The sequence below is a fragment of the Heptranchias perlo genome, chromosome 3 (assembly GCF_035084215.1).
Source record: "Heptranchias perlo isolate sHepPer1 chromosome 3, sHepPer1.hap1, whole genome shotgun sequence".
Taxonomy (NCBI): Eukaryota; Metazoa; Chordata; class Chondrichthyes; order Hexanchiformes; family Hexanchidae; genus Heptranchias; species Heptranchias perlo.
In genome coordinates this window covers 115,831,440-115,858,227 of record NC_090327.1, presented here as the reverse complement: position 1 = coordinate 115,858,227, position 26,788 = coordinate 115,831,440, and the positions used below count along the sequence as shown (strand labels likewise).

Genomic DNA, 26,788 nt, shown 5'->3' with positions numbered 1-26,788 from the left:
GAAACACGCAATGTCACAGAAGTGGAAGTCAGCGGTCTTTCTGATGGACAGGATATGGGGTCGGAAGCTCAGTTCAGGGTCAAATAGGACACCAAGGTTGCGAACAGTCTGGTTCAGCCTCAGACAGTGGCCAGGGAACAGAATTTGTGGCAGGAACTAAAGAAAATGGCTTCGGTTATCCCAATATTTAATTGAAGGAAATTGCTGCTGCTCCAATATTGGATGTCGGACAAATGGTAGTAATTGTCAGGTACCTTAATATTGGACAAACTTCTCAATTTTTCTATTAACTGATGTCATTATTAATTAAAATACACACGACAGGTTAAGGATAAACTAAAAGGGAGAAAGAACCATTGCTGAGTTATTCCGACCCAAGCAGACAATGCTAGATAGGGTACTGGATTTGGACTAGTAATAATCACTAGTGGTCAGCATAAACCCAGGACATAGGCTCATCAATAAAACAAATATACTTATCAATAATGTGAAAACACATGGAAGCATTGAAGTTAATTTATTAAACAAGAGATTTTCTGAACAATTGTACATATTTATTCATCTTTTAAACAGTTATTAAATCACTAGGTTGTACACAACTCCATGGTATGGCAGGTTTTGTTTTTTGGTCCAGTTCTTCAGGGTGCTATTTTGTGAGTTTATACTAATATGGTCATTGAAGCCACTTTGAATATAACATTAGGAATTGTATTACATAAATGCATGTTTGGATAGCCCAAATGCTACTGCCAATAATCATTGGGTATCACAAACTTTGGTAGGTTAATATGTAAATCAGGATGTAATCATAACTTCAGAAGAGTATACCTGACTCAAATATGTTTTGTGCATTTGGATACACTGTGGATGTTAGGAAAATAAAAAAACGCACATTATACAAGTACCTGAAAGCAGTCAAAGCCAAGATAACATTAAGTTTGAACTGAATTAGAAGTCGGTAATACAAAAAGTTGACTGGGGGTGGGGGGAAAAAGAAAGTGACATTTTCTCAAGTAATGAATGCACTTTCATTGCAAGGCTTGCATTACCATTTTTAAGTACTGTTGATTTTGCACCAATACTGTTTAAAAAGACATCTTGATTTATCCATAATTATCACAAAGGCAAATACCATTTTATTAAATCAAGTGTGGTTTGATGCAAATGCTTTCATTTAAACATTGATGGAAAAATGGCAGTGTAAATCCAGGATCAGGTCCTGATTCAAAGGCAAGTGGTGGGCGATCACCTGCAGGTGGCTGCTTCACACTGCTGAGTTTGCACCAGGTGTAGTATAACTAGTTTATGAATGGACTAGAGAGACAGTTATTTCCCCTTGATCTTACATGCAGTGTTTGGAGCTAAAGTCCTAGAGGCAAGGTAAGCAGGCCTCTAAATTTTCAGTGTCACCACTGCTGAAATTTGTATTCCTTCAAATGTAACTACCAGTTGGGTTGTACCTTGGAGTCAGATTAGCTGACAAAATGTTCAGAGCTACTGGCCCATACATTATCCTTTGGAGGTTATTAGATTTACAGCCTTTGGATGGCAATGATGGATTAGGGACAGTTATACCTCTCAAAAGAGATGGGAATAACACCCTTACTTTTAAAGGCATGATCTATGGTATAATTGAGTTACTGTTATGTGGATAGACTAGAGAACCTGGGATTATTCTCCTTATAGCAGAGAAGGTTAAGGTGAGATTTAAGAGAGGTGTTCAAAATTATGAGGGGTTTTGATAGAGTAAATAGAAAGAACCCGTTTCCACTGGCAGGAGGGTTGATAACCAGAGGACACAGAATTAAAGTAGTTGGCAAAAGAACCAGAGGGAAGATGAGGAGAATTAAAAAAAAACACAGCGAGTTGTTATGATCTGGAATGCACTGCCTGAAAGGGGGGCTGAAGCAGATTCAATACTAACTTTCAAAAGGGACCTGGATGAATACTTGAAGGGGAAAAAATTGCAGGGCTATGGGGAAAGAGCAGGGGAGCGGGACTAATTGGATAGCTCTTTCAAAGAGCTGGCACAGGCACGATGGGCCAAATGGCCTCCTTCTGTGCTATATGATTCTGTGAAACCAAATGAATTCAGACCAGGGTATATGGTTCCAATAATTTATTCTACTATACATCACCATTACATTGCAGTATTGTGATACTTCTAGGATTATTTTAAATATTTTTTTATAGGTAGCTGTAACTCCACAAAGACAATAATACTGCTGTGGAAGACTGAAGGGGAAGAAAAGCTGCTGTATTTATTTACAATTCACTTTCAAAATCTGTAAACATTCAGGCTACATCCTAACAAAGTTACAGAACATTAGGCAAAAACAGAGAGAACCGATGCCCTGTATTTTTCACATTCAGCATAAATAAACATAGTACAGAAAATTAATATGCCCTTTTGAACTGTAGCAGCAAGCTCTCTCCCAACAGTCCAAAACCTTAAATTTGGAAATGTACTATACAAGAACCACTTGCAACTAAAGCCAATAAAATTAACTGGCCTGTGTTCATTTCTATCATAATTCAAAATGCTATAAGCAACTCACCATTCCACTTTTCTAAACTGAGGAACAGTACATTTTTTAACTTTAATTTACAGGGTAATATACAATGCATCTGGAACAGCTGGATTTTCAGCACGAAGAAAGTCACTGTCACACCCAGAACAGGAATATTTTTGTAAAACACAATCAGGTTTCAGACTTGACTAAATACAGAGAAAACCTGTGCATTCTGAAACTGTTTTGTTAATCTAAGGTTGGCTTTATCCATTTTCTATGAAGAGGACAGGAATGACTGTTATATGTTGCCTGCCAAGGTTGGTTTGAGGTCACATGACAGCAATCTGCAAATTCCACAAGTCTACAGAATTATCCTACCATCTACAGTACCTACACTATTTTGTTGTAGGGTAGTGCTAGCTGCACACACAATGCACACCCACTGACAGACAGTACAACTATGGGTACTCAGTATGTGCTTGGGAGTTTGGTGTGCTATGAAGCTAAACGGTAGGATAAATATATGACCAATAAATACTGTATATGCTTCATCACTTTTGCAGGAAGCTACATTGGCATAATAAAAAAACCTGCAACATTCTGTTGACAGACATCTATCCAGCAATACACACAGCAACACGAGGCTTCTTTCTTGACACATTTCTATTTCTTTCATTAGTTTTGCAACAAAACACAGGGACTGCATGAAGTCCTTTCAAAAAGGCTGAACATGTGGAGCAACCCCAGCTGCTTTTGTCAGCAAACCCAAAATTCTGACAGTATCTGTCCCAAATCTGCAGCAGCAACATCAGAAACAGCATTACCCAGATATTTTCTTCTAATAGATTTAAACTAAATTACATTTGATTCATTTCAGCAAGAACACCAATATTTATTAGCTTGGTTTCTGACCCCATCATTTTAGTGCAATTGCAACTGGTCAGAGACTTGAAGCCAGAGAACTTAAGTCAGGGTTCAGTTTAATGTCAATGGGTTTATGATGAATTAGTTTTATATGGACTACAGGCTGGTGTTCTGACATTTAGTACAAATTATTATAGATTTGTCATTTGTAGTGGCAACACTTATCTTCGGTCACGTTCAATAAGATTCAACACAAATATAGCAATTTTGCTCTAATAATCTTTTAACAAAAGTGGCTGGGTTGCTCTACTGAAGACAGAAACAAGCGGATACAAGGGAGCATTTGTCTTTTTCAATATGCCTAAATTCGACTTTGCTGCACTGATGCATGGTCAGGTTTGGGGCCCTACATCCGAGAGACGTTGAATTTCTTCAGTGCTTATGTAAAGATTTTTTTTTCACTCAAAAGCCCATATTTCAATGTCCTGTACATAGAAGTCTTCCTTTTTTGAAAGGATTCGATTGTCAAATGTTCTACATGAGTGACTGCGTCCATGGTACAGATCCCCATCCAACCATAATCCAAATTCTCCTCTGTAAAGAACACAGCCAATTAGTTGGAGGGGAAAAATGAGCAGAAATATATTAATACTAGTTCAATCAATTTAAGACATCTTTAGCACTGAAAAGATTTATAATGATGATACCAGGACTGAGAGGTTATAACTATCAGGAAAGACCGAACAGGCTGGGGCTCTTTTGTCTAGAAAAGATAAGGCGACCCGATAGAGGTCTTCAAAATTATGAAGGGGTTCGACAGGGTAGATGTAGAGAAGATGGTTCCACTTTTGTAGCCGTCCAAAACTAGGGGCCATAAATATAAAAGAGTCACTAATAAATCCAATAAGGAATTCAGGAGAAACTTCTTTACTCAGAGTGGTGAGAATGTGAAACTTGCTACCACATGGAGTAGTTGAGGTGAATAGCATAGATGCATTTAAGGGGAAGCTAGATAAGTACATGAGGGAGAAATAGAAGGATATGCTGATAGGGGAGATGAAGTAAGGTGCGAGGAGGTTCGTGTGGAGCACAGACCTACCTGTTGGGCCGAATACTATGGAAATGGAGTAGCGAATTATTCATTCACTATTCTGCACATTTTCACAGAACAAGATTATGGAAAAGAAACTAATGAGCTTTAGAATTTAAACCTAAAATGTGTTGGTTAGTGGCAAACATTCCTGAAACAGTAACTTGTAGGAAATACCTGCATGCAAAAAAGCAATTTATAGTATGACTTACGTATGAATATACAATACATTTTAATTAGCCAAATTCAGTTTAAACAAGCTTAAAACACTAACAAAAAATTATGTATTTACAATTTTGATAACAATCGTAACTTTAACTGGTTTTAAAAATAAATGTTCTGCAAGTCAAAATTCTGTGGGAAGCTGTGCAAAGCCAGGGTCCATGGACAGCCATAACATCAATGTGCAATATTACCCAGAGTGCACTGCAGAATGGTAGCTCCATGGCAAAAGTGCATGTTGCAACTGGGTTTGTGCACAACACAGCCGCATAAGACTCAAAACAAGAGATGAAGGATGATGGTTTTGAAGAAAATATTAACAGCTACATTCTGAATGAGGCTAAGTTCTATAAAATTTCACATCTAAGAAGTTTTGTACCTTAATGATTCTAAAGCTACTTCTAACAATTTAGTGCTACTCAATTAGCACCTGAAAAAAGAAAGATAGATAAATAAAGCTTAAATGGACAGCCCATTTCAGCCTCATAAGCTTACATTTATACAGAAAACACCAAACAGTGTTTAGTGACGGGGAATGCAATCTAAATTTCTATCTTAAAGATACCAGGGGGTTTTGTACTTGAATAGATGAGAATGTGTAAGAAGTGAAACAGCAAATTTTTTGATTGGAAAACTGAAATTTAGTAAGAAGAGTTCATCTGTCAAGGCCTTAGAGAGGGTGCAGAAGAGATTTACTAGAATGGTCCCAGGGATGAGGGACTTCAGTTGTGTGGAGAGATTGAAGAAGCTGGGGTTGTTCTCCTTAGAACTGAGAAGATTAAGGGGAGATTTGATAGAGGTGTTTAAAAATCATGAATGGTTTTGATAGAGTAAATAAGGAGAAATGGTTTCAAGCAGCAGAAGGGTCGGTAACCAGAGGGCACAGATTTAAGGTGATCAGTAAAACAGCCAGAGGCGACATGAGGAAACATTTAAAAAAAAATGCAGCAAGTTGTAATGATCTGGAATGCACTGCCTGAAAGGGTGGTGGAAACAGATTCAATAGTAACTTTCAAAAGGGAATCAGATAAATACTTGTAGGGAAAAATTTACAGGGCTATGGGGAAAGAGCAGGGGGATGGGACTAATTAGATAGCTCTTTCAAAGAGCCAGCACAGGCATAATAGGCTGAATGGCCTTCTCCTGTGCTGGACCTACCACGATACTATGAAGAGTTGTTGGACATCATACATGAATAGCAGAATCCGAAGGAAATACTGAACAGTTAATAACTATAATTCATTATGTTATAAATTTAATTGAGTATGCAGTGACTTCTCACCAACATAGCTATTGAAAGGATTTGGAAACATTTGAGTAATTTGATTGGTTGCTTTTACAGTAGCTGTAAATTGTGTTTTAATGTAGAGATTTTAAAAAATAAAGTGAATGGGAGATTTTATCAGAATGCTTCATGCCCTATGGACACATCATAAATGATCCCATGCCTTACGGAGAAGCTTTATATATTTTTTAGAGACGTGTTTAGCCAGAAGTGTTGATGACTAATGTTTTTGGGAAGAGGGAGAATTCGTTTTGAGGCATTATTGCACCCAGCAGTGTAAGAAAAATGATTAAATAGTCATATAAAGGTCAGCCTGCTTCAGTTAGCAGCACTCTATTCAAACAGCAAGGAGTTCTGAGTGTCTGGACCAGCAATCCTCCTCCAACGACCAAAACCAGATTAGCAGGCCATCCTGCGCATAAAACAGCCACTGTGTTTGCCTATATAACAGTGACTGTGCTTCAAAGTAAATTCAGTGTATGAAGTGCTTTGAGACGTGATAAGGGGCTATTTAAATGCAGATATGCAACTGCTTCCAGCTACTCCCGACAATGCCATCAATAGCACTCATTAATAATATGTTACTTACATAATTTTGGTTAAAGCTGCATCTAATTCTTTGTGATGGTTGTTGGCAAGACTTCCTGTTACTCTGAAAAAGCTATGCAGTTGTATGGCCATTTAATGTGCTAAGGCATTAAAACAGATTATTTACCCTCCACCGCCGAAAGCCAAGGAATCCATGTCTCCTTTTATGAAGAACATATTATCACCTGTCCATTTGAAGATCTGAAAAAATTAAGTTCAATAATTTTCTTCACTTTTTTTTTGTAAGAAGTGCTCGTCTAACTCTGCAACACTTACACTATAGTAACAATTAAGTGTAATTAATCTGTCATCAACTTCCGTTCAATATAAAATGCTATTTGGCTTCTCTAACATTCTTTCTCCCAGGGAAGACGCTCAGCTTTTAGAAGAAATGCTAATCACATTTTACATTTCAGCAGACGTCTATTTTTAAGTTGATACTTCCATTTACCAAGGAACACATTTAAAGAAAAATGCAAACGGAGCAGATAAGGTTCATCAAAAGTTGCGATTCTCAACCTCCACTGGAAAGTGAATTTAAAGAACTGAGATTACGGACATAATGGAAATGAGGCAGAATAAAACGACTCCATGGTGTAAATTGTACAGCTCTAGACATACTAAAAAGTTGTCAGAATAGCTGATCAACAGCCTTGTACACAGGACTTCAAACGAAGACTGCAGGACCATTAACCGATGAGCCTATGGTCTATGGTAAAAGTCACTGGTCCAACTTCATAGAAACTGAAAAGATACTTGCTATACATTGCACACACCCCCATAATGTATTTGTTGGTGCTGGTAGCAAAGAAAATATGAACAAACAATTTTTTCTGCACACGACATGTTGGGATGCCTGGACATTGTCAGCTAATTCTAGAAATGTTTGCAGCAATATAGCCATTTATTGATTCTGCTCCTTCAAAGTGTTTTGGACAAAGCAAATCAGACAAGGGACTGCAAGATCCCTCTACAACTTTCACTTGTATGAAAACTCCAATACAAGCACTTTTTGGACCCTTGATCAATATAGAAAAGCAATTTGTGACCAAAGAATTATTGCATTAATTTGAAAAAAAGTCCAGTTGAATTTATTTCTTTCCCCAACACAACCCTGATCAACATGTCAACATTATCACTAATAAAGCCACACTAGCCATATATGTATACAGCCAACTCTTCTTAATTCCAAGTCACATAACTTCAATTATCTGATTATTCACATTTTTAAGCACTAAATTCTCACTTTTGCTGCATTATTTTTGATGTTTACTTCAAATTATTAGATAATTGATTTTATAAATGCAAAAAACTTAGAATTATCAGATGATGACTGGCATCTTCTATGCGACATACGTTTGCATACCATGTAGAATAGGGATGTCAAACATACGGCCCGTGGAACAGTTTCATCCAGCCCACGGTGTGAATCTCCCAGGCACTGATTCTCACAGCCCGGAAGAACTGCGCCTTTTAAACGTCGCACTGCACCAGCAGCCTCCCCCCACCCCCAACCACTCCTCTCTGTGACGTCACCTGTTTAGGAGTGACTGGAAGCAGGACTGGCTGCTGTAGGGGAGAGATGGAATAGGGAGAGGTGCGGGAGGTCGGGATTGAGAGATTTGGACTCTTGGAGAGAGTGATGGTGGGCTGGCGGTTGTGGGGTGAAAGAGAGGACAGGGGAATGAGGTGGAATTGTGTCGGCGTGGGGCCATGCATTTCCAGCAGTAGCTGCAATGTGGTGAGTGGGAGCAGCGCCGCGAGATGAGCAGCGAGTAAAGGGGTGAGTGAAATCTGGGGACCTTACTGTGGGTAAATAGTGAAAGATTGGGGAAAATGGTACAGAGACTGAAGATTCTCTGCACACCCTGATTTTACATTGTGAGCTCCAACCACAGTTCAAGTTGGGCTGGGAGAGAAGGGGAACAGTGCGGCAAGCTGCAGCTTTGCTCCTCTCTCGGCAACAAACCCCACAAACAACCACGGGCCTGAGGCTAATCCGAAATTGGGCCTCGGGCTTCATTTAATAATAGGGGCGAGCTACTGGTGACTGTTGCACCTCCAGATGCAGCTTGCCCAATATCAGGGATCAAATTTGGGGCTGCTGTATCACTGGTGCAGCCTGGGAGTTGGGCGGAGGAAAATGTAACAGCCCGCATTAGTGCTGTAGAATGGACTCAAGTATGTATTTATATGCAACTGGGTACAGTAGGTTGTGGTTACGTTACTAGACTAGTAATCCAGAGGCCTGGACTAATAATCTAGACAATGCGAGTTCAGTTCCCACCATGGCAGTTTGAGAATTTGAATTCAGTTTAATAAATCTGGAAATAAATCAGTAAAAGTGACCACGAAGCTGTCAGATTGTCATAAAAACCCAACTGATGTCCTTACTCGGTCTATTCCATATGTGACTCAATCACACCAACGTGTTTAAGTTCGGCTTCAATGCATTATGAAGACATTTGGCTAATTGTTTGGTTTTTCATTGCTCCCAGATACCTGTAGTGGCCCATTAGAATCTTTCACCCAGCCCCCCACAGACTTTTATAATAACCACATCTGGTTGCACAATTTCCGTTGTGGAAGACCTGTGCTATAAGGTTCCCTGACTATCCTCAATACCAACTGTCCAACAAAAGTTATCCTGACAGCGAGATGAGAATAATTAATTTCTCCTTCTAAAGTTTAGTAAATATGCAGTCTACTCCACTGAAATACTGTTCAACTCTTAAAACCAAAATTTCTCTCTCCTTTTCTTGAAAATCTGTTTTCTGTATATTAGCATAACAGTTATCGATTGTAAGCTTTCAGTTTTGGAGGATTCTGAAGTTGCTGAGCAAGCCACTTGGTTGTGTTAAACAGCTACCAGTGGTTCAAGAAGGTGGTCGACCACCACCTTCTCAGGGCAACTAGGGATGGGCAACATATGCCGGCCCTGCCAGCAACGCCCACACCCCGAGAATGAATTTTAAAACATCATAACTCATATTCGAGTCTTGAAATCATTCATGGTATCCAGATTTTAAAAGATGTTATTTTAAATTTTAGATGAAATTTTGTTTAGCTTTGGGGAGGTTTTATACCATCAGCTTGCTATACTCTGGTGATGGGTGTCATCAACTGAAGCTTGAAAAATAATCCATAGTTGATCAACAAATTTCTGTGGACTAAAATATAAAATTAAGATTATATTACAAAAACACTAAGTGGTTCCTGTGATTTCTTTTCTTACCTTAAATTCAGGATAAAATGTGAAAAGGAAAGTCTCCCCAGTGCCATAAAAACAATCGCTAACTTTAAATGGTTCAGATGCTAGTGCACCAAATAGCTGTAGGTATAAAACAGGATAATGGAAACCAGTTAATGAGGACATGGTTAACAGAGAACATTTCTTAAGCTACCAAATGATCTGATTTATTATAAATGGGTTTATTTCATAGAAATTAACAATGCCGCCCACCTGACTCCCGCCCCCCTCACGCTAATACCAATGGCCGCATCATCACCATCTACACACTTACGGCTTGTGCTGTGTCCTCCACAGCTGGTGCTGCCCAGCCCCAATTTGAATGGGTGTTCGCCAGGAGCAGTAGGTAGAAGGGGTAGGGGAGTACCATATAACTCTTCAGCAAGAGGCATCAGGCAGGATTAGTGCCACAGCACCACCTAGCTGGGAGAACTAAAACAGTACCATTGAGATAAAAGGGAGAATTTGAAGGTGAAAGAAATTAGCAAACAGAATGGAGTGTGTGTCAGAATGGAGTGTTACAGGAAAGAGTCAGAGGAAGTGTGCATGTGCAAGATATCGTATTTTGTGCACAAAATTTCCATACTTGAAATATTACTTTGTTTACAGTTAACAGTACTGTATATAATAAACAATTTTTTTTAAGTGGGTGAAATAAAAGCAACATGTTCTGGCTTTTAAATGTCTGAGCTGTACCTGGCCATCGCTGTCTTTAATAACTAGCAGCATTGGGGTATCGACACCAGTCATACTGCGGTACAATGTCTTTAGACTCATTCCATGCTTTGCAGTGCTGTAAATTAGAGTCCATGGGTAACCAACAGTTCGCGGAGGCAGGTTTTTTGCGAGCTGAAATTCACACAAAAAAAAAGATTAACTGAGTGAATACTTAAAAACCAAATAACACAAGATTCAAATACGTTTTTAATATTGATATGCTGTGCTATGCTGTTGCAGGAGTGTGTTATTCCCACCTTGTCCAGTGTACTATAACATCAAATGGGACAAAATCTGCCTGCTTGCAGGGAATGGAGGTACAGAGCACAAGTGCCTCTATGTTGGTCCTCCAACAGCGAATGGTGGCACTTGGGGCAGTCAGAAAAATGTGTAGTTGAGGTCAAGGGTCATTTCTTCAGCAACATCTACCTCGGCCCCAAACACCTACATTACGGATACCCAAGACTCTTGCACCTGTGTAAACTGTTAGGGCAGTCAGATATTAAACATATTAAAAAAATAATTGCTGTTTTCTAAATTTACTTTTTTTGACCATTCGAAGCCTTAACTTTGAACTGGCTTCTGAAAAGTGCACAGGAGGTTTGAATCGTCATATTCTCCCCACCTGTCAAGGGGAGTGCTTTGCCAAACTAGCTTCACTTCCAAAAAATGTACAGTGACATATATAAATGAACAAGGTCTGTCCACAGAATAGTAGATGTAGCAATTCACAGTATTAAAAGGCCAAAGCATATAATGTGAAAAAAGATTCAATCTCTATCTGACTAATGTTGTTACTCTGTATCAAGAACAGTTGGCAAATCCACATTGCTTTATGAAGTTTGCTTTCAAGAGGCAAGTGCCAACAAGCTCAAGGTCCACTTCTCTCAGAAGTCATAATTTTTTGTTCTACAAGAGTGCTAAATTAAATTTTAATTTACTCTTTCACGCACAAGCCTGAAACAGCTACGAAATTCTACTGAAAGTCACGGCTGTGCCTGAAACCTAAAGTGAGAAAGAAAGTCTCTATAACAATTCACCGGTTGGTACTTTAGTAATTCAACACAGGCATAAACTACTTTCTGTGAAATAATGTGATTAATAATAATGGTCATTAAACTACTGTTATCATAAAAGGGAGTGGTGACAAGCCAATTCACTTCAACAAGGCTACTAAACCAAAGGTCTATCAATTCAATCATTTGCTAAATAAAAGTGTACCATATTCAATAAAAGTTTCTTTTATAATGCCCGGATGCAATCCATCCAGACCAGGGGTTTTATCCGCTCTAAGTTTGACTCGTTTATCAATTATCTCCCCCTTTTCCATCTTCAGTGTCTTGATATCTTTTTGATTGCTTCTTCTAATATCATGTCAACCCTGTTAGTCGCCCTGGTAAATACTGAGGCAAAGTAATTATTCAACATTTCTGACATTGAAAACAATCAATGCTTTTAATCCTTATACTGACATAGCCAGACCAATTGCATGTTAATGCTTGCATTAATCATTTAAAAAAAAGTTTGCTGCTGCATTCAAAGCAAGCTCAACTTTTTGCTGCCTGGAACATTCCTCCCATTATTCCCAGGTCAATCAAGATATGATTATGGAAACCAGTTGTACAAAGTCTAGCATGAAGCACCATGGATGAATAAAGAGATGGGGTAAAACTGTAATGGGAAGGCAGCATACACTAAGTACATAGACAATAAAGGATAGGATGACAAAGAGGTTAGGAAAGAAGTCAAAACAATTAGGAAGACAAAGAGGAACTACAAAATTAAATTATCAAGGAATATAAAAAGAAATAAAATATTCTATAGACACAAATAACAAAAGGAAAATCAGGATAGGGATACTAACAGATGAACAAAATAAACTCAAAAAGGTAATGACAGCAAAATCTCAGAAATATTGAATAATTACTTTGCCTCAGTATTTACCAGGGAGACTAACAGGGTTGATATGATATTAGAAGAAGCAATCAAAAAGATATCAAGACACTGAAGATAGAAAAGGGGGAGATAATTGATAAACGAGTCAAGCTTAGAGCGGATAAAACCCCTGGTCTGGATGGATTGCATCCGGGCATTATAAAAGAAGCAAGGGAACAGGTAGCAGAGCCATATATATATATTAAAAAAAAATCAATAGAAAAGGGAATAGTGCCAGAGGGCTCGTGGGCAGCGAGCGTTGTTTCTATGTTTAAAAAGAGAGATAGACCAAGTCCAGGAAACTATAGACCAATTAGCTTAACATCAGTGGTAGGAAAGACATTGGCATCTTTACTCAAAGACGTAACAGAAAAACATCTAGAAACCAAAAATATAATAAAGAGTAGTCAGCACGTATTCTAAAAGGGAAAGTCCTGCTTGATCAACTTTACTGAATTCTTTGAAGCAGTAACAGAAAGAGTAGAGAAGGGTAATGCAGTAGATGTAATATATTTGGATTTTCAAAAGGCCTTCGATGTTAATTGTATGATTTATATCAATGAATGGTAATTGTATTCAGGTGGTGGGTATCAATTGGGCTCTCTCTCATATCTTTTATAGGAGAGCTTACCTAGGGTGGGGTGTACGTGTAAGGGAAACCTCTGTAAATAAATGTAAGCAATCTTATAACACCAGGTGATAGCCCAACAGTTTTATTTGAAAATCACAAGCTTTCGGAGCTTACCTCCTTCGTCAGGTGAGTGAGGTTCTGGAAAGGCTTGGAAACACTAAAGACCAAGCTCTAGTATTCAATCCTTCACCACATGGCTATCCAATTTTAACATTTGCTATGGTACCACAGAGTAGTCTCATGACTAAGGTCAGATCATGTGGAGTCACGGGACAAGTAGCAGAATGGGTAGCAAGTTGGCTACAAAACAGAAAACAGTGAGTAGAGGTTAAAGGTAGTTACTCAGACTGGCGGAAGGTGGGAAGTGGTGTTCCACAAGGATTGGTGCTAGGACCACTGTTGCTCACCTTTTACATAAACGATTTGGACGTGGGAATCGGAAGTACAATTTCAAAATTTGCGGATGACACCAAATTGATGGGTATAGCTAATACCGAGTAAGACTGCAACAGAATACAGGACGACGTTAATAAACTTGCAAAATGGGCATGTAATTGGCAAATGAATTTCAATATAGATAAGAGTGAGGTGGTGCTTTTTGGTAGGACGAATACGGAGACCACATATTCTTTGGAAAATACGAGTCTAAACAGGGGAGAGGAGCAAAGGGATCTTGGGGTACCAATTCACAAATCATTAGAAGTAGCAACACAGGTTAACAAGGCCATGAAGCTGCAAAGTACTGGGGTTCATTTCTAGAGGAATAAAATTGAAAAGCAGAGAAGTTATATTAAATTTATAAAGAACCTTGGTTAGACCACACTTAGAATACTGGGCACAGTTCTGGTCTCCATATTACAAAAAGGATATGGAGGCACTGGAGAAGGTAAAAAAAAGATTTACAAGAATGATACCAGAACTGGGAGGTTACAACTATCAGGAAAGACTGAACAGGCTGGGGCTCTTTTCTATAGAAAAGAGAAGGCTGAGGGGTGACCTAATATAGAGGTCTTTAAAATTATCAAGGAGTTGATAGGCTAGACATAGAGGGGGAGTCCAAAACTAAGGGTCATAAATATAAGATCGTCACTAATAAATCCAAGAAGACATTCAGGAGAAACTTCTTTACCCAGAGAGTGTTTAGAATTTGGAACTTGCTACCACATGGAGCAGCTGAGGCGAATTGCATAGATGCATTTAAGGGGAAGCTAGATAAACATATAAGGGAGAAAGGAATAGAAGGATATGCTGATTAGGTTAGATGATGTGGAGATGCCGGTGATGGACTGGGGTTGACAATTGTAAACAATTTTACAACACCAAGTTATAGTCCAGCAATTTTATTTTAAATTCACAAGCTTTCGGAGGCTACCTCCTTCCACATCGTTCACCTGAGGAAGGAGGTAGCCTCCGAAAGCTTGTGAATTTAAAATAAAATTGCTGGACTATAACTTGGTGTTGTAAAATTGTTTACAATAGGTTAGATGAAGTAGGGAGGAGGGTCGTGTGGAGTATAAACACAAGCACAGACCAGTTGGGCTGAATGGCCTGTTTCTGTGCTGTACAAATGTAATCCTACATTGATGTTCATCCTACTTAGAATAGCCACCTTGATAAAGTTTCATCCATAATATATTCTAGAACATAGATAAGGTTCAAGTGATATGAGGTAATCTGTAGTGCTGCACTGTCGAAGGTGCCATCCTTTGGACGAGACGTTAAACTGAGGCCCTGTCTGTCCTCTCAACTGGACATAAAAGATCCCATGGCACTATTTCTGAAGAGCAGGGGAGTTCTCCCCAGTGTCCTGGCCAATATTTATCCCTCAACCAACATCACTAAAACAGATTATCTGGTCATTATCACATTGTTGTTTGTGGGAACTTGCTGTGCACAAAATTGGCTGCAGCATTTTCTACATTACAAAAGTACTTCATTGGCTGTGAAGTGCTTTAGGACGCCCTGAGGCTGGAAAACCTTTACCCATACATTGACAACTACAAAAAAAGAGAAAAGACCAGCAGGCCCATCAAACACACTACTACTAAACAATGGTGCAGCCACATACACCACTGATCACAGTCTCTAGCCACACACTTTCTTGGGAGAAGCAAATAATCTGCAGCCAATTCAAGTAAAACTGCAGGAAATTCCTCTGATTCTCAAAGGCAATCAAGCAAGGCTCCAGGATAGTGCAGTAACCCATAACTCCTCATAATGGCAGTTAACTGGCAACTTACAAATTGCCATCCACGATCTTATTGTGGATGATTGCACTGTCATCCTGACTTTGACTGAAACTTGGCTCACGAGTGGCAACACCTTGCCCCTTACTGAAGCCTCCCTGTCTGACTAATTTCCATCACCGGCCCCTCCCAAAACGCTGCAGTGGCCCTCATCACCAAATCACACATTGCTCTCAACACCTATTCCTCTGGCACTTTTATCCTCCTTCGAGCACATCACCTTGTTCCACCCCTCTCACTTCTCTTTTGAAACCTTCACTGTCTATTGCAAACCCCAAATTTCACACGAGTTTCTTTTAATAAATCACATATTACAGCCTCTGCTGTTCTATCCTTTTTTGATCCAAAGTGGATGACCTCACATTTGTCTACATTGAATTCCATTTGCCACAGTTTTGCCCATTCACCTAATCTATCAATATCCCTTTGTAATTTTATGTTTTCATCTACACTGCTTACAGTGCCACCAATCTTTGTGTCATTGGCAAACTTAGATATGAGACTTTCTATGCCTTCATCTAAGTCGTTAATAAATATTGTGAATAATTGAGGCCCCGAGACAGATCCCTGCGGGACTCCACTGGTCACATCCTGCCAATGTGAGTACCTACCCATTATCCCTACTCTCTGTCGCCTTTCGCTCAGCCAACTTCCTAACCAAGTCCGTACTTTTCCCTCGATTCCATGGGCTTCTTTAATTACGTGGAGAGGCTGGGGTTGTTCTCCTTGGAACAGAGACAGTTGCGAGGAGATTTGATTCAAAATCATGAAGGATCTAGACAGAGTAGATAGAGAGAAACTGTTCCCATTGGCGGAAGGGTTAAGAAACAGAGGACATGGGTTTTGGTGATTGGCAAAAGAATCCAAGATGACACGAGGAAAAACATTTTTTTTACACAGCGAGTGGATAGGATCTGGAATGCACTGCCCGAGGGGGTGGTGGAGGTAGATTCAATCATGCCCTTCAAAAGGTAACTGGATAAGTACTTGAAAAGAAAAAATTTGCAGGGCTACGGGGAAAGGGCAGGGGAGTGGGACTAGCTGGATTGCACTTACATAGAGCCGGCGCGGACTCGATGGGCCGAATGTCCTCCTTCCGTGCTGTAACCTATGATTCTGAGCAATAATCACTGTACCTTTTCAATCTGATCCGTTTGAAGCAGGTCACTCTTTTCACTCAGGTTTGGTCGAAATGTTTCAGGCTCCAAGTCAGGCTTTGCAGTTGTACTTTGCCTCATACTGGTTTCTTCTCGTGTTGTTATCTAAAAGCAGGGACAATATTAATAACCACAATTCTCTACTAGACGCTTGTAGTAATTACCTCGAACTAAAAAGGGTACTGGTCTATGATCTCATACAACACCGACAGCAAGTGCAAATTACAGCTAACCGGCAATCCCAGAGTGTTTTAGGCTCCACTTCTCAAATACAGCACTGCCTTTTTAAAATAAAAAAAGAGATGCTAAACAGCAAAGCTCCTGTATTTTTGTTCTTTCCAAAAAATGTTTTAATTTGGACACCATTACAAAATATGGCATCTTCAATTTTTCAAGGCAAATTTAATAAGGTTTTGGAAGCAGACCTTTCCTGACTATACAGTACAAGGCAGAAGTGTAACTACAAGTCAGGGATTCTTAAAATGACAGTCAGAATTCCGACCAAAAAGTCTTTCTCAGTGTGAATTTGAAAACCCAGTTACTAATTTAAAAGTGACCAAAACAAAAACATAAATACTTAACTTTAACGGTGATCATTTCCCCTTTCTTAATTTTCCTCTATGTACTAATCCAAGATCTTTAAATTATCACATGGCTAGAAGAATTCTGCATTGTACTTTTAACAATGTCACTGCTATTATCAATGTATAATGCAGGATCAGTGCTGCCACTGGCAAGCTGGGATGCACAGTAATTCAACAATGCAGTGTTACTATGGGAGTCTATGATGAAAGTTGAGAAGAATGCAAGCAATTAAAGAGAGAATTTACTGTAAATACACTGCATTAAGAGGAGGCACAATCATCACAGACTCTTTGCTCAACTTCCGCATTCTCAGCAAAGATTTTCCTCCACATCAAATCGTACACATCAAATTCTGCAGTAAAACAAATTACAGGGAAACTACTCATTGTCACAATGGTCATGTGATAACGAGTGCACAGTTTGAGAGGAACCTACTGTGATATGGAGGGCAGAAAATTCCTAATTTCCCCCCCATTCCATAATTAACTCCACTTCATGCAATGTGTTTCATTTAACCAACTATTACACACCACTGCACCACAAGTGTATCCAAAAATAAGGAATTTTCTGCTAGGCTTTGGTAAAGTGCCGCTGCTGAGGCAAATCCGATGTAGGTGTGTTTGCCAATGATACAAATCTGGGATGCACGCAGCCACATCTGCTCTAATTCTTTGGGCAAATGTATAATGGGTTTAACTACAGATGGGGCACCTTGAGACGTCTGCAGAGCTTGCGCAGTTCTTCAGCATTAAGAGCATCGATCCTGCGATGGTACTCAGTCACTGATACTACCTGAATACAGAGATAGGAAGAAAGTAATTCCACTAAAATTTTAAAAAGGAAGATATACAGGTGAAGAGGAAGGACAGAAAACAGGAATGCAAAATCTGGAATGGAAGAAAGAATAAAGGAAGCTATGCGGGGGGGATGGAGGAAGGGACTGGGTAAGGACAGTAGGTTTTTTTTGACAGTTAACCACCCACATGGTACCTGAAATGATAAAATAATTAAATCTTATGTTGAAGTGTTTTTGAATAATGAAATACTTGCAGTCTACCACAGTCTCTTACCAATGAACCATATACTGCATTCAGATTATAGCAATTTGCATGCATCAGTTCTGCAATTATAACTACAGTCTGAAAAATATTGCACAATTCTTTGCAGCGAGCTGTTCAGATAACATATATATATCTTTGAGGTAGCAGATATATATAGATCACTTATATAAATCGTTTTTTGTGCAGTTAATTTCTAGAGAACATGGACAATCCTTAAATTTGTTGAATTCTTCCACTCATAAAAAGGTGAGAAATGTTATTGCTAGAAATGGAACACATTTGGAAGTTTAACACCTGGCAGTTCATGAACACCAGTCAGATGTGGAGTAAAGCTCTCTTCCTACTTTGCATCAACAATGTGACTGCAATTCAATCTCAGAGCACCAAGATCAATTCTTATAGCTTCCATTCTTCTCTCTTCACCCCCTTCATTCCCCCACATAATCCATGCATATGAACCCTGAGCAAGATTCATTTAGTACCAGCACCTAAAATCTCTGGAGTTTTGTGCCCCAGGCTTTCCCCCATTAGGAAGTGAACTGACACTACACAATTGTAGTTCAGATATTTCCTTTTAAAGCTAGCAGAGATGACATTCATCCAGTTGGTCTGATGTGAATTGGAACCATATTCTCAGCATGCTAATCTAATGTCACCCAATTCCTATTCTTAAAAGCCCCAAACAATGTGACTACAATTGCATAATATTATAAACTTGGATATTCTTGCATTTTACACATCTATCAATCACTTAGTCGCAGCAACACTCAAATGGCAGATTAAATTTTTTCTGCTGCTATGGTAGGCATTGCCATCATGCTATAGTATTTAAATTAGAATACATTTACTTAAAGGTACTCCAGCAGCAAATTACATTTTAGACAATACATTAAACATGACAATTTTAGTTATATAGTTTCATAAGTTATGCATCATACTCGCTTTCAGGGATAATCTAATATAAGGGTACCTGCAAGATACACATATCCTAAAATATATGCTCCCAAAGGATGTTCTTTTAAGAATTAAAATGTTACAGGATTCAATAAAGGGACAAACATTAAGGGATGATGTAGACAGTTACCGATTACTGAAGTGCACTTAAGTGAGTCCAGCATCCATTTCACCCTAATGTATTTGGCTGCCACGTATTTAGCTAGACTTCAGTTAGTCACTGCTACCCTGCAATACCGTTACCTGGCAGTATGACAGTCTTACCTATTTGACTGGATATTTTAGATTCAAACTGTCGTCCCCTATTTTAAGTTTAACATGTAATTACCAAAAACCAAGAGCGTCTGATCAAAATCCTCCAAACACTTAGGAAATCTTCTAGACTAGTCACGTGTATAATTCCTTCTTTAAAACCAACCCCACTTTTTTGATCGGAGGGGTAAATGCATCAAGGAGTGTGGTAGTGAACAGCCACATCCTGATTGCAGGTGGACAGGATCAGGCTTGCCATAATGGCCCTCTCCCCAGTCCAGTGCACTGTAACCTTATACTTGAAGAATGGCCAAGTAGGCAATTCTAGTCCATGTGGAACAGAATCTTAACATAGTGAAAGAGGAAATAATTTCTATAGCGCCTTTCACGACTTCAGGACGTCTCAAAGTACTTTACAGCCAATAAAATACTTTTGAAGTGTAGTCACTGTTGTAATAGAGGGAAACTTGGCAGGCAATTTACATGCAGCAAGGTCCCACAAACAGCAATATGATAATGACCAGATAATCTGATTCAGTGATGTTGGTTGACGAATAAATATTGGCCAAGACACAGGGAGAATTCCACTGTGTCATGGGATCTTTTATGTCCACCTGAGGGCAGACGGGGCTGGTTTAATGACTCATCTGAAAGTTGCACTTCTGACAGTGCAGCACTCCCCCTGTACTGGACTGAAGTGTCAGCCTGGAATTTATGCTGAAGTCTCTGGAGTGGGACTTGAACCCACAACCTTCTGATTCAGAGGCGAGAGTGATACCACTGAGCCAAGGCTGATACCTTGGCGATAGTGAATGACCTCAGGAGGGAGAAAACATAATTCTAATTGCAAACCAGCCAGTCTGAGGGCTCTATAATGGAATGCAGAGGCTTCAATGCAGTGGACACTACTAAACAGAGTGACCATGGTGGATTTCACTCAAGACAGTATCTTACACATTTCCAGTGATTATCAGATATAAAAACAGCAAATATGGGAAATACACACTATTAACAACAGCATCTGTAAAAGAGAAAAGATAGGCTAACATTTTGGATACATATGCTTCAGAGTGGCACAAAGCCTGAACTGTGTGGGATCAGAAAATCACAAGTTCTGCATTCCGACAAAGGTTAACATTTCTGGTAAAGAACCTATCAGATGCTGATGGGTCTGCTGTGTATTTCTAGCATTTTCTGCTATTTCTGCTTTCCAGCATCTCCAGTTGTTAAAAAACTGTATCTAATGGCTATTAAATGTGTTGCCATGTGCTGGCACAATCTCCCAGGGTATTGTTTGTGGCTGAGAAAGCCAGAGTCTTAGTACTTCAATTTTTAATTTGCTATATTTTATAATAGCAAACGTTGGTCTGTAAAGTAGTGAAATAAATCACAGAAATTCAAATCTCATGGCATAAACGGTTCAGTTCATGGCACAATGTTCAACTGTGGTTAACTGCTGCTTACCACATCTATCAAAGGAAGAAAAAAAGTGATACAATATCTTCCCAAAAGAAAAAGGAAAGCATCATGAACTCCAACTGTACAAGATGGGGTGCATTTCAAAGATGGTAAACCTTTCCTTTTGTTGCTAACTTAGTGGGTCTAAGCTGTACAGACCAAAAAACCACAGGTTCTATTTTCTGTTGGTGCTGAGTTGGCCGATTTCAGCCAGAACAATTAGGGGGATAGAATCAGACTCTGCTCTTCAATGTTACCTCAATGTACAAGAATTCGCCTCTTCATCCATCCTTCCATTATTTTTCTCCTCTGTTAACCACCCATTTCCCCACACAACCAGATACTTTCTCAAGGTCAGCCACAAGGCTTAGCAGGCAAATAGTCTGTGGCATTCGTCGGCTAACTCCACGCTGGAAATAGACATTACAATATATGGGAGACCAGCATGGGTGGGCTCTCCTCTCTTCCCCCACCCCCCAAGCACACTCTCGTCTTACTTCCATAGACCACTTCCCTGGAATGGAATGGCCTTGTACCCTCCCATGGCAAAGAAACTGCAGATATGAACAAACATGTGTGAAGCAGCACATTAGTACCAACCGATGTACACCATTCGTTCACCACATAAAATGAAAACTTACTACCTTTTAGAAACTTCAGCAACTGCCACTTTCTCATAAAGATATCTAACATTCTGCAAATAAACTGAGTCTTACGAGCCCACCAACCCAAAATAAAAATGATTAATTTGCACAATTTCTTCTGCATTAGGTGTACATTTTTAAATCACAAAATAAATGTCTGAAGCATGACTCAGAAATACAGTCTTACACAGCTGACAGAGTAAAACAAATAGCTGAACTCAACCTTGCAGTGCCTCAGAGCCACAATGGCCTATGTTAATTGGAAGAATACAAGTCTTCTTCCTCATTTCTAGGGAAAAAAAGCACATTCCACTTAGTTTTTGTGCTGGAATATTATCTAAGTTAGTTTGCTGGATCAAATGACCTGTTACGGTCCTGTAACCGGCCACTGCACCTACTGTACAAGTAGTAGTTCCTCAGCCTAAATATTTGCACTGTTTGAAACCCTGACCATGCTGAATTAAAAAAAAGTCCAAATGGATAAAAGAAACAAATGCAAGACTGGACTTCAATCATAAAACACTAAAGTAATTTAATTTCTGTTTGGGAGTTTCAAGTGGTTTCTAAATGTTCTATTGCTTTGTGTCAATCAATTGCTTTTAATTGATCTTTTACTAGATCAGGCTGTGCAAAGTGCTATAGTTTCAATGCAAGGATTTCGCTCAATGATGCTCTACCAATTCATCTCAACTCCCATCTACATAATAGATTTCAAAGTAATACCCGAGACCTTAAATGTTGCTGAAATTTTGGATTATCAGATGATTTTGTGCTATGAACTCATGTCTACTGATGGCATGAGTTTAAAAAAAAGTGAATTCTCAATCTGCGTTAGCTTGGAATATGGGTCACCCAGGTTAAAGAATAGTATCCACATTGTTGCATGAAAGTAGATATTATCTATCATTAATTTAATCGAATCTGAAATCCCCGTTGACTTTTAAGAGCAGCTCCAGTTGACGGAGGATACCTGTATTCACTAACATATAGATCACACCCTAAATTTGAACCCTTCCTTCATGAACAAAATCAAACCAATTTTTTGTGCTTTAGAACTACAGCCGAGTTTGAGTAAATATGGCAAGCATTTTAGTAGGCTATCTTTAATGCATCCAAACATTTTACTTTTAGCCTGCAGAAGGGCAGATCTCAAGCATTCAGCAATGATCAACTCTTCTGAGCTCACTTCATGGTAACTATACTAGACACTTTGTAAACTGTTTCATTATTATACATTAAAAGCAGTTAGCTTAAGGAGTACAGATAGAACACAAGAAACACAATGGTGACGAAAATCCATAGTGGTTGAATGCAGGCATTAGTGCCAGGATATGCCTGCCCAGGACCTCAAGTGCCTAGCCCGCCGAAGATCCCATGGTCAGGGAGAAGTCCCTTTATTTTGAATGCCAATGGCAGGTATCTGCCTTTCCCATCAGGGTAGAATTGCCAACTCTGGTTTGACATATTCCTGGAGGTTTCATCACATGACCGCCTGCATCTAACTGCCCCTGGTCGCCCAACATCTCCTCCCTCATGGTATACAGCACGTTAAAAATGTGTTATATAGTGAGATTAGGATGTCCACAAACCCGGGACAAATTCAAATTCTGTGATGTAAGAATATGAGGAGCATTGCCTGTAACCACTTCATCCCAGCACTGCATAGTTCAAAATCTGTGAACAACAAAACTGTAAAAAAAATTGTACTGGGTGCTTTCTGCAGTTCAAATTGATGTAGCATACAAAGTTCATGAGTCCTTAATTACATTTTTCTGAAATCCCAGTGACAAGGCCAATTACAAGCTCATTAAAACTTCTTTTTAAATTAAGAAACCAAGATGAAGGCCCAAGAGCCATAGAGCAAAATTCCAAAGTGTAAAAGAAATGACATGGTAAATCAGGATGTAGTGATGTGGTGTTAATCTTGAGTTTCAAAAGCCTGTAAATTGTAAAAGGAAGAAGGATTGAGAGGGGTAAAGTGTTCCACAGTTTTGAAGTCCTAGAAAAGAATGAGTTAGAATAGAAGAATGCAGTGAGCCTTGATTTCAACACAAGGGAGATCTATAGAAGAACATGTAGGATTGCTTTTTTGGGGCTTAGAAGGAACAAAAAAAAATCAAAGTTCTGAAGAATATCAATCATAGTACAACATCAACAGAATAAAGACAAAAAAAATTGCAATAGAGATAGAGAGTGGAACCTCACAGGTATGAGGAGGATTGTCTGTCACAAGAAGTTTTTTCTTCTATCCTGTCTAGAAAGAACTACAATACTAGGAGACAAAAAAAACATGGTAACCGTCAAATTGTTACATATAGTCCATTCCATATGCTGTAGGTAATCCAGCCAATTTTAATGTACTAATGTCTCCCATGGTACATCGTTACAATCACTTGAAATATTTGTGCTAAAGCCAATTTGACAATGTTTTCCTCCGGCTGGTGTCTTTTAAATTAAATTGCTGGCATTGTTTTTAAAAGTGAAATAATGATTTGGAATACAGTACAGCATTTTCCCCCATTATCAGCATTCCAGAAGCAGCATACAAATGTAACATAGAGCAGCACAAGCATTAGTGACAGACTCCCATTGTTTTAGTTGCTCAAGTGTTTGCTTTTGCCAAGCCTTTATAGAGGCTTGATCCTTTGCGTCAATCCAGAGCTTCAAAGTTTAATTTATGGATATAAAGAAAAATCAAATCAGCAACATTCTTTATAAGCGTAGTAATCTTTTGTATCATGCAATAGGTTAACCAAGCAGTAAGTTTGATTTAACAGTTAGAATTTGTTACATAGAGTCAATTATCAATACCATAAGTGTTTGATAAACCTCCTTTTGTTTGGGAATGGAGGAGACATGCGTCATTTCTGTCACAATGCCATCATGCGCAAATAACTAGGCAATATTTTAACTCTATTTAGACCACTATTGTGTGCTAGTAGGCAATAAAGCTTGCTAAATACTTTTTCACTAAGACTATATCCCAACAAAGGAGCGGCATAATGATAGAATTACAAAACTGGTGATTTTTACTGCTAAATTAATTTCAGTCTTCCAAAAAAGACAAAATAAGTTTTTAAAATACAAAATATCCTGTTCTTCTGGTTCCACCAGGCCATTGTTTTGAATGTGAGCTAGATGGCAGCTTGCCTATCAATCTACAATCTGACAGAGAGTAAATTACATTAAAACTTGGCACTTCTTGGGATGTCTTTCACATCCAGGACCCAGTATACTATCTCCACCATTTCCGTGGTACATTTCAGCAGCCTCGTGTCTTATGGGCTGCAGACTCAAGTCTTTTCCAGGGCAAACGCAGAAAGAAGTAGGGGTAGAGGGATATGAGCGGAGAGGGATACATAGGAACAAGAGTAGGCCCCTCGATTCGGTCCCTCGAGCCTGTTCCACCATTCAATGAGATAATGGCTGATCTGTATCTTAACTCCATTTACCCACCTTGACGACATATCCCTTAATAACCTTGACTAGCAAAAATCTATTGATTTCAGATTTAAAATTATTAATTGAGCTAGCATCTACTGCTTTTTGTGGGAGAGAGTTCCACACTTCTACCACCCTTTGCGTGAAGAAGTGTTTCCTAACTTCTCTCCTGAATGGCCTGGCCCTGATTTAAAGTTATGTCCCTTTGTCCTCAACTCCCCCGCCAGGGGAAAAAGTTTCTCTCTATCTACCCTATCAATTCCTTTCAAATTCCTAAAAACCTCAATCAAATCACTCCTTCACCTTCTTTATTCCATGGTATACACGCCTAGTTTATGTAATCTCACCTCATAATTTAACCCTTGGAGTCCTGATAACATATTAGTGAATCTGCGCTATACTCCTTCCAAGACCAATATATCCTTTTTAAGGTGCAGAGCCCAGAACTGTACATATTACTCCAGATGTAGTCTATCCAGGGCTTTGTACAGCTGCAGCAAAAATTCCTCCCCTTTACATTCTGGCCCTCTAGATATAAAGGCTAACATTCAATTAACCATTTTGATTATTTTTTTTCCCTGACCACTACACTTTAGTGATCTATGTACATGGACTCCTAAATCACTTCGTATCTCCACTGTTCCTAGCTTTTGACCATTTAAAAAAATACACGGATCTATCCTTTTTTGGTGTAAAATGGATAACCTCGCATCACCTGTGTTGAAATCCATCTCCCACAGTTTTGCCCACTCACTTAATCTATCAATGTCTCTTTGTAATTTTATGCTCCCATCTACACTACTTACTATGCCATCAATCTTTTTGTCATCGGCAAACTTGGATATATGGCTCTCTATTGTGTTATCAAGTCATTAATAACTAGTGAATAGTTGAGACCCCTTGTGGGACACCACTAGTCGCTTCCTTCCTTCCAATTTGAGTACATACCCATTATTCCTACTCTGTCTTCTACCACCTAACCAATCTCCTAAACAGGTCAATAATTTGCCTCCAATTCCACGAGCTTTAATTTTGGCTAACGGTCTCTTATGTGGAACCTTATCAAACACCTTCTGGAAGTCCATATAAACTACACTCAGACATTCCCCTGTCTACTACTTTAAATTACTCCCTCAAAAAATTCAATTAGGTTCATTAGACTTGACCTACCCTTTACAAATCCATGTTGACTCTCTCTAGTCAGCTCAAATTTCTCTAAGTGCTCAGTCACACTATCCTTAATTATAGATTCCAATTAACTTCCCCACAACAGATGTTAGACTATCAGATCTATAATTTCCTGTTTCCCTCTCCCACCTTTCTTAAATAATGGAGTTATGTGTGCAATTTTCCAATCTAAAGGGACAATTCCTGAATCGAGCACGCTTTGGATGATTATGGCTAAAGCATCTGCAATTTCCTAATCTACTTCATTTAAAATCCTGGGGTGGAAACCATAAGATCCTGGAGATTTGTCAGTCTTTATTGCCATTATTTTTTCGAAAACTGTTTTCTTGCTTACGTTAACTTTAGCAAGTACCACTCCTTGATTCATTATTAGTTTCCCTGGAATGTCAGCTATATTATCCTCGTCCTGTACTGTGAAGACTTACACAAAGTGAGATGGAGATTGAAATCACAGAGAATGAGGAGTTGCTAAGTGCAAAGACTGAGGGAGGAAAGGAAGGAGGATATCTCAGTAAGAAAATCAAGATGGGACTTGGGAGCAGGTAGTAGAGAACAAGGATTTTAAAGGAGGTGAGGGGATAGAACAAGGTGAGGTACTCAAAGAGGAGAAAGTGCCAGAGCAGTTGGCAAAGAAACCAAGGGCCACATCGCTTCTGCAAAGGTTTGGACAAGGCTGGAGGTGGAAAGTAGAACCAGGTTGGGAGACA

General features: G+C 39.1%; 1 protein-coding gene across 2 annotated transcripts in view; it reads right to left on the bottom strand.

Annotated features, from left to right (window-relative positions):
• Window positions 1-500: 500 nt before the first annotated feature.
• The window catches only part of oxr1a (oxidation resistance 1a), a 701,118-nt gene continuing 674,830 nt past the window's right edge, over window positions 501-26,788 (bottom strand). Inside the window, exons 12-17 of one of the 2 annotated variants that reach the window (XM_067981541.1) lie at window positions 17,795-17,875; window positions 16,478-16,603; window positions 10,509-10,661; window positions 9,798-9,893; window positions 6,690-6,763; window positions 501-3,971 (exon numbers count right to left, since the gene is read on the bottom strand). In XM_067981541.1, coding sequence (XP_067837642.1) covers window positions 3,836-3,971; window positions 6,690-6,763; window positions 9,798-9,893; window positions 10,509-10,661; window positions 16,478-16,603; window positions 17,795-17,875 — 666 coding nt within the window. In that variant the 3' untranslated portion in view covers window positions 501-3,835. The remainder of the gene's footprint in view (window positions 3,972-6,689; window positions 6,764-9,797; window positions 9,894-10,508; window positions 10,662-16,477; window positions 16,604-17,794; window positions 17,876-26,788) is intronic. The other variant, XM_067981543.1, reaches the window with a different exon arrangement.